The following is a 13114-nucleotide window of genomic DNA, read 5'->3' as shown; positions in this document are numbered from 1 at the left end:
AGTGCAAAGCAGAAGTTAATATGAAAAATAAGGAAAGGAAGCAGGGAAGCATTAAGTATGCTTAAGTTGGTTTTTGCAAGGGCGGTTTGTAATATGTTTTGAGAGATTAGTGAGAGCTCTTTGTTCAATGAGAAGTTTCTACCATCTGCACATAGATTGGAGGGCAGATGGGAAAGAAGTGGGGTTTGTGTTCACTATCAAGTAATTTTGTATTTAGACAATACAGAACACTTACAGTATATAGAAAATAGAGGGGGAAATGTGCTTTAAGAATAGTTCAGGAATGAAGCATCTTTCCTTTCCCTTTTCCCCTGTCCTCACCTGCAGGCTTGCATATCACTTATGTCAGGTTATTTTCCTATCCATGGTTAAACACGTGATCACCATTATTAACTAATGATCTTTTTATTACTGAAGAAAAGGGCAAATAGAATAAAACAAAGCACAAGGGGTACTTTCTTCACTTAATCTCTTCTGCATGTCTGTCTGTGGAGGGTCCTTTACAGAAATTATTTCCTTATGGGTGGGCCTACCTCTAGTGGAATAGAGTCATTATGAGAGTAACCCATACCAGCAGGAGATGCTGCTGTTATGAAAGGATACTAGAATGAGACAGAGAAACCAGCTCAGAGATGAACTTTGCTTATCTCACATCAGCAAGTTAACTAAGGAGAAGACAATGATTTTGACAGTACTTCTTCATGAGCAATTGAGACAGTGCAGCTTGAGGGCTAGTGTCTGAATTCATTAATGAACCATCCAAATTAGATTTTATGAGGTCAAAGGATGCAGAAGAAAATTAATGCCTGGACATAAGAGGTGGCATTCTCCTTGAATAGTAGGAGTAGGGTTTTAATCTCGAGGAGCCCAGATTTCAGAATTTAGAATAAGCACAGAGAACAATACATAGGTTTGCAGTAGATGCGTATGAGCTGTTAAAGCACTCTTCACTAGTCGTACTTGCCTTATACTGCTAAGATTAAATTGCTCCTAAAGGGAAAATGTCAAACTGAGTTGAGCCAGTGGAGTAGCATGTGGATTTGAATGGACTGTGCCCTGATGTCTTTCTTTATGAGGAGAATTGGCCCAGACAGAGGCCCCTTGCTTTGGGAGCGGTGTTGGGAGAGGCAGCAAGCCAGTCACTGGTGTGCTGGGAGCTGTAACCCTTCTGGGTAACACTGAAGTTGTGAAAGGGGAAGGAATTTTGACTGAAGAGGGTATGAACTCTGGCTGGTTTGTCAAGAATAAGATAATTGCCTTATGAAATGGCCATAGGTAACTGCCTTTTAACTAAGTTATGCAAAACTGAAGAAAGTATTTAAATATAACTCAAAAGAAGCCATTAAAGAAAGCCTTGAGGCAGACTAACTAATGTTCAATGATCTTAAATTCAAATTATAACTTGCTATTTCTGTCTGTTTAGTCCTACTATTGTCTGCTCCATTAATAAAGTATTAACCTGTATGGCATTTCACATCAGCTTATTAGGATCTGAAATTAAACTAGTATTTCTATGGTCTGTAAACATTTTATCATCTTAGCATGGCTTCTGATAATTTCTCACAAATAATGCAAAATCTTAACAATGCCACGCTGTCACAGAAGTGAGGATATGTTATGGTTTTATTTTTGTTCTTTGCTTTGATGTGCTTCCTGCTTTTCCTTTGCTTGTGAAGCAGTGGGTGAACAACAATGGATTACAACGTGCCAGAGAAAGCAAATGTCCAGATTTAAAGGAGTCTCTCATTTCTTCCTTCAAAGACTCCTTAATATGGCAGGCAGTAGTGTTAAAGGGAATTATGCATTTTCTTTTTCCCTCTGCAGTGTTGTGAGATTATCTCTGGAGTATTCCCAAGTTTATCAATGCTAATATATATATTCCACCAGTTTCTTTCTGTCTTTGTTTAGTTTTATTGTTGGCTTTTTCAACTACAGTAGTTGTCCTAATGAAAGATATTACCTGTACCTGCAGTCCTTGTCCTGGGAAATTTTCAGAGCTTCTTAAATGTACTATAAATACTTTTTTTTTTTTTTTTTTTTTTGTTAATAATGTCCGAAATTATCACTTAATTCTGACAAAAGTTACTAAAAATTATTACTTTTTCTGGTTGTCTCCATATTTGTGTCTCACCAACAAGTCTCTTTCTGGTCTAGCAGTGCAGTTTTTAAAATATTTAAAGACTAAGCCAAGTTAAATTTCAAGGAGGTTTTTATGTTGTAATGACCACCAAAAATAGATAATTCCTCTTCCAGCTTAACCCTCACTTTGGTGGGAGATTTTTGTTACTGGGTTTGGTAAGTTATTTAAATGTTGGCATGTAGCTAATCAATTCCCTGGTTGTTGTCCATGCAATTACCCTGACTCCACTTTTGGCTGTTGTCTTGCCGGCAACACCTCTTGCCAGAAGCCCCTGGGGAATGGGTTCCTACTGAGCTAATTGACTCTTAATTTGATGCTTCCATTACCCTGCCAAGCTCACCTCTAGCCACAAATTTTTTGGTGACAGGCTTTGACAAGACAAGGTGTAAACTGTATTCTCAGCTCATGGCATACATTAGAAATTAGTAAAGAAAGACCATTTGAATTTGTTTTGGAGTGAGAAATTGGAAATGGCTTTTGCATCTGAAAGCCATTCTCCTGCCCCATTACATTAAGTTCTCTACCAGCCTTAGTGTCTCTTACAGTGAATCTTTATGTTTCTATGCTGTATGTTTTGAGTATGGGCTTGGCTTCTGGGAAGGCATATAATGGTAAGAGAGCTCCCATTTGTGTAAAGTATGTGCTGAGTATAAGCCTGAACTGCCTTTTGGCATGGTTCGTTTGACTTCTCACCAAATGGCCTCTAAGTTTTCATCTTACCTGTACAGAACAGTTACAATTTCAAGGTCTTCATATAAGATTGGTGATACGAAGTAAAACCCATGAGCTTTAATAAGAACACACCCTTAAAAAGGTGAGCTGAAAGGATGCGTAAGTTAAAGCATTATTAGAGGTATATAATTACCTTCTGGGATCAGGAGAAACAAGGTGGTTTTAGTAAGTGTCTTACCAATAAGGAGGTGTCAGTCTGACATACCTTTTCTGTCACTCTGTGACAGAAAGCAGGTCTTTAATTTCTTTACCTTGAATGTCTGTTGCAATTAAATAACAGTTAATTTATGATAAGCAGTCAAGAGGATATATGTGAGCTATCACGTTATCTTGGTTCATAAGTATAGGTGAAAGCATAAACCCCTAAAATTATAGTATATATTATAGTAGTATAATTAATGATTTTTAGCCATATAGGGGCTAAAAGAACCATAAAGTATATATCCATGTCAGTATAAAAATTTAACAGAAATCATATTTTGTGCATACTTGCTGTACAAGGCTAGTAAGTTTTTTAATGTTTAACTACTTTTCTAAATGTGCTTTCTTTGCATTCTGGGGCTCTTGTTTAGCACCTCCAGCGTGTGTGTACATAAATATTGAAGAAAAACATGTCAATGTTTGATGCTTCTCAGTACTGTAACTGTCCTCAACATGTGTATAAAAACCGCTTTGTCTTTCTAAATTATTTGAATATATGAGGTTGATGCATAGGAAGGTTGTCCTTCCTGGTTTCACATCTGTGAAAAACTCTGATCGACTAATGTAGTTTCTTTTCTCAGGTGTCAAATTCTAGATTAATATATACTGCCTGAATGTATCACTCATATCTGTTTCTCTTCACTTATATTGTGAAAGATGGAAAAAATAAGCTTACAATAAACTTGAGGGCACTAATGTAACAAATGTAACAATTTTTGGTAATTTTTATGTAGTTTTGCTCTTATAAAAATTTATGCAAATTTTTTACACAGTGAGTAAAATTGTATTCTTTGTAATGAAAGAAATAATACTTGGAGAAACAGTGAACACAACATGTGATATCAAAATCCAATGCTGTTGGGGATAAAGTTGTCACCTCCCAGGCAACTAGCAGTAGGACAAGAGGGCATGATCTTAAGCTCTGCCAGGGGAAGTTTAGGTTGGATATTAGGAAGAAATTTTTTACAGAGAGAGTAATCATACATTGGAATGGGGTGCCCAGGGAGGTGGTGGATTCACCATTGCTGGAGGTTTTTGTGATGAGACTGGGTGAGGCACTTAGTGTCATAGTCTAGTAACCACGGCAGTGGTGGATCAAGGGTTGGACTTGATGATCTCAGAGGTCTTTTCCAGCCTGGTTGATTCTATGATTCTGTGATTCTAAATAAATGGCTCTATTCACATGATTAGCTGTGAAATGCTCTAATGATTATGCATTCAAATGATTTCTTCTTTATGGTTTTCTGCTTCAAATAGTTTTGCAGATATTCCCAATCAGGAATAAACTATCCAAAACTTCCATGGTACTGCCTGAAGCAGTTGACAGGCATGATAGCGCTGTGAAACTCAGATGTTTTGTCCCATGAGTTTTACTGATGATTTATCACCATGATGTTTATTTCAGCATAGCATTTTGCTAGCTAATGTGAACAACTCTTTTTTTCAGGGGGCATGAATTTATTTCCAAAAAGCATTTTGCGTTTTCCCCAAGCTGTTTTGCTCAGGTGTCTTGCAGTCCATCTCTGAGATGTTTACGGGTGTTCAGATCTGAGATGAGAGCAGACCATTAAACGTCCCTGAAGAGCATGGCAGTGTAAGGTCATGCTACATATGTGGTATGGGTATTTGAGCACATTTCTCGCCGTCCTTACAATCTTTTTAATTTTAGAGCACTGAGCTTGCTTTGGTGTGTGTGCAAACACATATGATAAGTACTTTTCATAAAATACAGAAGGTGGTCCACACGTAAAATCCTGATGTGGATATGTCCGTTCCAACCCAAGAATGTTTTCTCTGTTAGCTGAAAAACTGAGATACTACATGTAGCTTCAAGGAAAAAATGTTTTTTGTAGATGATTTTATTCTTACTTAGAAAAAATTTAAGGGCTACTTTTTGAGGATAGGCCAGTTCTGTCTCTCAAATCAAGTATTAGATCTTCTAAAGCCAACTGGAATTGTGCCTATACAAGCTGTGGAAGCATTTGGCCGTTTATATTGCTTTCAAGAAATACTCTAGGTTTTAGTGGATGAAGTTTATAGGAATACTGCTTGTATTCTTGAGCCCATTTCCTTTTGTCCTGAGAAGAAAACCATATTGAAACTCCCAATTCCGTGCAGGATACACATGTACTGATTTTTAAGAGGGAGAGTTGATGTCTCCAGAACAATCCTACTTTTTTACCTTCATGATGCAAAAGCATTTGGTTCATTCAAATGCATATATAGGTGTAAGTGCTGGACTTCTTGCTGCAGTTTATCACTTCATGCATCTGACAACATGCCAGCAATAACCATATTTTTCATCAGGAGGCTACTGTGCTAATCAAAACAAACACAAAGAATGATGACCCAGCTCTTAGCAAAAAGCACCTTTATCTTAGGTGCAGTTTTCCTTTCTGTGTGACACTTGGGCTTTCATTTGAAATCAACTGTGCATATATAAATAATCTATATGCCTTTAAAAAAAATACTCCATTTTGAGCATTATCTGGTTTCTTGGTCATGTATATTTGCATTTAAGTGTAAAGCTGTTAAAATAATACAGTTTTATATAGGATACAATTATATTTGTATATATTTCATTACCACACATGGTTCAACCATACCAATACAATCATGCATTCATACTGCACTTTGCTTGTTCTGTCTGAGCAATTGATCCTCTAAACGCCTCACTTTTTTTTTTTTTTAATGAGGTTCTGACACTAAAACCAGGCTTCTAAAACACTGTGTTATAGTTAGTCTAAAATCTTTTGCAGTACAGATAAAGACCTCCATTAAAAAAAAAAAAAGGCATAAATTTTTTTGTTTGTTTTGAGGATACTTTTATTTTCAGCATCAGAAGGGCCAATGGGTTTAAAAAGTAGTTGCAACAAAATAATGACTAACAAGTATTAAAAAAAGCAATTTAAGTTACCTGTCAGTACTCCCGCAGAGTGCTGATGTTTCTGGCCCTGGGCAAAAGAGAGAATTCTGTCAAATCAATGAGTTAACTTATTTGATTTACATTCATGTCCCTGAATAAGCTGCTTGAGTGCATTATACTATATGAAAGTCTATCTGAATGCCTTACTGGTACTGTGTGTCTCCTTTATAAATCTGTTAATACTATAGTATGTTCACTGCTCGAAAATCCCCTGAACCTTTGAGGTTTATTCCTTATAGGAGAGAGTAAACTTAAAAGTAGATTTCTTTTTTTATTTAGTGTTTCAAAATTTTTTTTAGAATTACAGAATAGTGTATCATATCTTTGTGTAACACATAGTTTTACGATAGTGTAATACATCTTTGTGTTTCTCAGCAAGGTGACCCAAATAACAAAATCCATCACTGCTTTAAGTAATAGGCAGATGAATCTTAAAGATTTCTTAATGCTGCCTGTCAGGTTTTGTGGTTCTGCAGCCAAGCACATTTTGAAATGAATGCAGAAAATGTTATATGGTCCCTTCTGGGATTCAGTGACTTCAGACGAGCCACTCCCCTGGGTGTAGTGCTACTTGGACACATACATGAATGTCATGTATGCACTGAAAATGGTAATGTTTGAATCGTAATGGAGCTGTGGAATTTTCTGAAAAGAACTCTTTACAAACTCAGTAGCATTTTCCTTGTGACTTGAAAGGAACAGGAGGAAACCCTTGTGTTAAGCTTGACCGATTAAAATCCGTTCTTGTATTTGTGTACAGGTTTTTAGCCGTTCTTTCCCTGAACACGGCAGGGAAGCCAGTGTTTTTGGCAGAATAAGACTCGGAGGTGTGAAGGGGCTATGCTGCCGCATGATGGCAGCATAATCCTGCTCAGGACTAGGAGTTTATGGAGTCCTTCAGCTTTTGGGACTGGCCTCTCTTCCCTCCCCCTCCCCTTTATTAAGGAGAGCTAAAAGGGATGTTTTTAAGTACTCTGGAGATAATGGAACCCTGGGCTCTGTTAATGCATTTATTCCAGTAAAGCTGCATCTTCTCAAAATGCATCCTCTAGTTTGTTAGATAACATGTTGTTTGTTTTTAAAGTTTTTAGTACATATATCTTAGCTTTGGAACATAATAGGCTTGCAAATTATCAATTTACATGCTTATTAGCAAAATAAAAATATCTGACTATTGGAAAGTAAGAACGTACTGAGAGGACCCCGTTCTTAACACCTGAGTAAGAAGACATTCATAATTTCCTGCCTTCATATTGACCACAATGCCACTGGGAACATGCTTTTGTAAGGCTTTTCTGTCCGTCTGCAGTAGCTGACTTAATATGTACCACTGCTCATTTTGTAGTCTATTGCAAAACTTTAACAGTGATCTTGATATCTTTTCCATTATGTAAGCACATCACTACATCCAGCTTTCCCATTCTGTAAACTTGGATATTCTGTTTTATTATTGGTAGGGGTACATGTTTGTAGAAGTAGCAAAGTATGAACAAGATTTAAGAGGGATTTCATCCTTAGCTTGAGCTTTCCTCAGACGAAACCACTGAGGAAAGTTAACATATACATTCTGAATTAATTGTATTCTTCATGAAACTATTCATATCTTACCAAGAAAGTGAACAGTGCCTCCTCTTCATGTTTTTTGTATGTTTGCTATGATTGGGTTTGTCACATAATTATCCAGTCTTAATGTGGCTAATTGCTGGCATATTTCAATCTTCTTGTATGCTTTAAATTGCTTTTGAGTTTAAGTCTTATTCAGTGGTACATTTGGGAACTGTAAGTCATGTGCTGCTTAAAAGAAGCAACATCCACAACTAGTGGCTTTAGTCTCAGTCCTGAGTTGTGCAATACTCTGGCCAGATTAGTGCTGGCAGCTTTCTAGTTGAGACCTAATAGGCAATAAGTAGAGATGTAGTGATAAGCCTACTTGATGAGGTTTGAAAGAGATTGGGATGTGAGGTGGCAGGGAGGCTTTTTAGATGAAAAGGAGGCAAAGCTGCTGAGGTGGTGGTAGGAAGACAGCAGAAATGACACTGAGTAACAGAGATGCCACTGGTGAGCTGTGGGCTGCTGCTGATCCAGTACTCTCGATGTCAGTCCAGACAGCTACGTTTGAGCTGCAAACCGAGTGTTTTGAAAAGGCACAACAGTGTGGGTGTTGGGAGTTCCTGCTGCGTTGTTAGTACTAGCTGGTTCTTGTACAGCCAGATCGCTCAGGTCTCAGTTCAGCAAGTACTTTGGATGCATCTCAGATCAATAGCACAGAAGTGATTGCTTGTTGAATGTGCAGGAGCAGAGATTCCCAGCTCTGAGCTGCCCTCTGGCTCTTCTTCAGACATCACAGCCGTAGCTGCTTACCACCACTTAAAGGCACTGTTTTAGGGAGGATTACAAACAGCTTTCAGCTACATTATTTTTTATTGCTGTGGATATTTATTACACACTGGTAAAATTTGTAGTAACCCAGACAGCTTGTATTAAGCAGCCTAGTGGGATCTTTCTAGTTTTAAGTACATGAGGAGCAAGAGGAAGGTGCTTTGTTACTGTGACATAGGTGACATGGTTCCCTGTCCTTCCTCTCCTATATGTGGGTTAAAATGAAATTTAGCCAAGACCTGCAAAACAGCTTTATTAACAGGGAATTCTTTGAGGTGTGCCTGTATAATGAGCTTACCTTGAGAGGTATTGATACTCAAGGCTAGCTAATCCTGCCAAAGGGGATGAATTATGCTGGGTTATGTTTGAATGGCTCCGGCCAGATTTTCAGTCGTACGAGGCAGCTATCTCAGACTGATTCTTGGGTGTCCTACATAGGGCCAGGAGTTGGACTCGATGATCCTGATGGATCCCTTCCAACTCAGCATATTCTGTGATTCTAATCAGAGAGGGAGAAGGAAGATTTTTTTGTTTTCCAGTGCTATGTAGTTATACTAAACCATTCTCTGTGTGAAATGATTGCTCCACTGGCTTGTGTTTACTCAGTGTTCTTACAAAATGGAATTATGAGCCAGAAAAAAATTCCTGATTTTATATCCAGTTATCGGTAGAGGGTGCTATGTAGCTTTTGAATTTGATCTGCATAGGTTGTATGTTTATCAAAGATATTTTTAGTAAATAATTTATTATTCAAAATTTAGCTCAATTATACCTTTGCTTACATTAGCAGTGCAGTTTACTGTCATAGGTCTTGATAACATTAATTTGTTTCTGCAAATGAACAGATTTTCTATTTAGCAAGATTTCATGTTATACTGCGATCCACTCCATTATAATGATTTTATGATTAGAGAGTGTTTGCTCCTATTTATATATGGTAATAAATTTATAGAATCTAGTTTATAGGCTTACAAAAAACACAAACACCGCCTTGCATTTCTTACTAGTATTTGCTGTCACTGTGATAGCAATGTCATCAACTGGGAGGTACAGTTTCTAAGTAACTGTGCAAGCGATTTGGCATCAGGAGATAGCAAGTGAATGTCAGGAGGAGGTTGTGTGGAAAATAGGGATAAGGAGGAAAAAAACAGCAAACAGGAGCTGAAGGAAATGGAAGATGAGGGGAGGGTAAGAAGATACAGAGAGATGAGGCTGATGAAGGCCAGATGACAGATTCTGATTTTGTAATTGTTGCTTTATTAGTTCTGCCTTCCCAGTTTCTCTGCCCTAGTTGTCTTTTCAGGCTTGTGAAGTTTCCAGCTCTTCCCCCCAATCAGTGTCCTAGCTGCTTATGCACTCTTCTGCCGGTTGCTGATAGGTGGAGCTTTGCATTTTTTTCTGTAAACGGAAAACAGACTATGGGCACTCTTGGCATTTTGATTATCTTCAAGTCTGGTGGGAGATGGTTTGATCTTTTAAGTTTATTCTGAGAAGAAGTCTTGTGAGTAAAAGATTTTTGATATCTGAGAACTGATAAGACTCCCCTGGTACTCTACTCTGTCTTTTTGCTATTTCTATTTTTGATGAGTGTGGGATAAAAGATGTGGGCCAATCTATAAATATTTTTTGCTTTTGTAGAAATACAGATAAAAATGCAGAAATTTAGAGAAAATTAACTCTTCATTTAGGAAGGCATGAGCAATGACTGTTTCATTCCTCTGCTGTTTTGTTGGGTTGCCTTTTGAGTGGGAATTTCCATTCTTGTGTAACGTGGGCTACACTTGCCTTTTTCCTGCTGTGAACAGGGAATCCCAGGGTTGCACCCACAATGACAGGGAACAGGGTAGCTTATCATAGGGAAACAAACAAACAAATCCATTGCCTTCCTTTGAACTGGACAAGGTTGCCCTTGAGCAGGACATTTCAAAATATGCAAAGGGCATATTTTGTAGTCCATGTCTGTGGGAACCTTACTCCTGGGAGGCATGCCTCTAGGCTTCCTCCACTTTCTTCCTTCCTACATCTTCTGGTTGTCATCCAGGATCTTGGATTACTGCCCAGCCCTTCTGTACTGTTTTGTTAATGACTGCTGACAAAGGAGATGGTTCTTACAGAGGGATTCTTTGTGGCTAGGACATCAGTGGGTTGTGTTGGACCGTGTCCTCATTTCCTAGTACTGTCCAAAGGGAACATGACAAATATCCCGACTCTGTGGAGCAGATCACGCTGCTGTCTGTAGCAGGAGGAGTGGGGAGGGCAGAGGAAGCCATTAGGATCAAGTGGTCTCATTTCTACTCAACTGATAGCTTTGCTGGAGTGGCAGATGGTGAATATCAGGTCTGGAATCCAAGCCTGATAGTAATCAAGATTTTGAAAACATAAACTACCTGGCTCAGAAATCAAAGGAAGGATTCCTCCTCTGGTGACATCTTGAGGCTGATGGTGTTCCTGTTGGTGCAGGCAGAGCTAGCAAATCCTGAAAGGAAAAAGGAGAGAGTTTGTGGATTTCAAGCTATTGGTGTGACTCTTCAGCCCTGCTTCTGAGTAGTCCAGACATCAAACCTTATCCCAGAACAGTGCCAAACCACTGCAGCTTTAGTTAATGGCCTGTTATGTGCAGGACAACCACCATTTTAAAGCCTCAGCAAGGGTTATGTGACAGGCTTTGGGAATTGGCAACTAAAGGCAAAGAAAGATGAGTTAACTAAAATTAATAAGGTGCCTTTTGGGCAGGCATAGGGTATGCAAGATAAGATTTTTAATCTTTGCAGTGCCACAGGCTTCCAGGCTTACTGTAGGCAGATTGCTCTATTTTTCCTGCTTGTCTTTATGGAAAATAGGAACAACAGGTATTCTCTACCTTGCATGAGCACTGAGGTGTAGTCATGTAGATAAAAAAGGAGTAAGAGCTAAAGGCAGGTATCCAGAGGCAGGGGAGTAATGAGCTTGGAGCAGAGCACCTGATGTATAAACCCCATTTGGAAGGGTATTAAAAAGAAGTATTCAAAATAGATCTTTTCCCAGAGTAGTAATTATTTCATTTCAATACAGTTCTTGTTGAAACCCAGTCAGTCATGTTACGGTAGCACACCATTTCTGCAACCCAACAGGCACTGCTACTCTAAGTGCAGATTTCCTCAAATAAAGTGTTTAAGTGCTGTACCTACAACATAAGGCAGTAAACACAATGAAAAAAAGCAATAAAAAGAGTGAGCTCATGCTCAGTATGGAGAATATCTGAGCTAGACTTAGTTCATGTATTGTTGTCTTCTTGCTAGGCCAGAAGGAAGTTCTTTTAACCTCTATTCTCAGTAGGGTAAATTAGTACTCATTGAATTCAGTGCTGGTGAAACTAGCTTGGTACCTAAGTGAGATTGTTGGAAAGCTATTCCAGGATCTCTGCAGTAGCAACCCTGCAGTTTTGCTCTGTAGAGATGCAGCTCTAAACCTGAATTATTGTCAGTGGACAGAAAAAGGCATTTCTGAAGTGAGATTCATTGTAAGTGTTCATCCCGGGATGAGAAAAACTGTGACAGAAGTATCTCCTTTTCTGTGATGGATGTAGCAAAACCAAATGTATCTGAATTAATTGCTTTGTGGGCCTGTGCCAGATTTCATATGTGGAGGTGGAAGGTTCCCATGCCATGTGAACCAACCAGTAGTATAATTACAGGCTTTTTCCTGTAATGTTTCAGAAATATTAGGAAAATATTGCTGCTTAAAACAGTTGCTTTTCTTTTCTCTTCTCTGTGCACAGTGAAATACAGTTCAGCTCCTCTAGTACTACCACTTCAGAGAGCCAAGAGCCATCTTCTGGGGATCAAGCAGCGAGTGCACTTCAGCAGCAGCTCCTACTGATGGTGGCACGAAGGACCCTTTCAGAAAGCCCACGGGTACATTGTAATATCTGAGTTTCTAGCATCCTGATGAACTGCTCTATAAACAAATGCTGCAGGCTTGTTCTTGAGACAATTCTGTTGATTTTTCTATATTGCTTTTCCTGGTATTGCACATGTGGGAGAAGATGTGTTTTATATTGATGGATGCAACTCAGCTGTTTTCTACTGATACTGAGTAGTGTCCTAGGAGGGTACTTAAGGACTCTATCACCAGAAAAGTTGATCTGTCTTCAGTCTTATTTCATTTGGAAGAAGACACAAGCTCTTAGGATTTTAGACACACCACCAGATTTTAATAGTATGAAGCGTTTATTCCAGATTCATTACTATCGTAAAGCCTCATGTCTGGTTTCAGTTTTCTGAGTTGGGCAATCAGACTTCTGAATTTCTGTTGTGGAATGTCAAAGCCACCTCCTCCATGCAGCAAAAGAAAAAGGCTCTCCAACTTCATTTTGCATGGTATTATGTGGACATGAACTTTACAGTGTTTGGGGTCTGTGACCGGTGGCTTAGGGCCGTAGTCTGTTTTTACAGTTCCTTTTATAATAAAAGGAATTCCTTTACCCTTCTCTCATCCACAGCAAATTCTAGTTTGATATTTATGAATAACATTAAAATGACAGTTAATTACCTTTCATCTTAGATTTTGCACAGGAATGTAAAGCTGAAGCAACTTGAATCAAGTAGGTATTTTAAATTTGAAATCAGAAAATCGTCCTGAATTGTGTCTTTCGGATTTGGACAGTGTCTCCCATCTAAAGGCTCAGATCATATTTATAATCTTGTAAACTGCCTGTAAACTAGAGAAAAATTGTCATGCTTTTCTTTTTCTTCTTT

General features: G+C 38.5%; 1 protein-coding gene across 1 annotated transcript in view; it reads left to right on the top strand.

The window, feature by feature from the left end:
* PCNX2 (pecanex 2) overlaps window positions 1–13114 on the top strand; it is a 156679-nt gene that overhangs the window by 25864 nt on the left and 117701 nt on the right. Inside the window, exon 9 of the mRNA XM_027896657.1 lies at window positions 12136–12271. Coding sequence (XP_027752458.1) covers window positions 12136–12271 — 136 coding nt within the window. The remainder of the gene's footprint in view (window positions 1–12135; window positions 12272–13114) is intronic.

Source organism: Empidonax traillii, unplaced genomic scaffold (genome assembly GCF_003031625.1).
Source record: "Empidonax traillii isolate 1590-97213 ecotype Southwest subspecies unplaced genomic scaffold, ASM303162v1 scaffold507:size695108, whole genome shotgun sequence".
In the NCBI taxonomy this organism is placed as follows: domain Eukaryota; kingdom Metazoa; phylum Chordata; class Aves; order Passeriformes; family Tyrannidae; genus Empidonax; species Empidonax traillii.
Note: the sequence above shows the minus strand (reverse complement) of the source record. Positions and strands in the feature narration are given on the sequence as shown.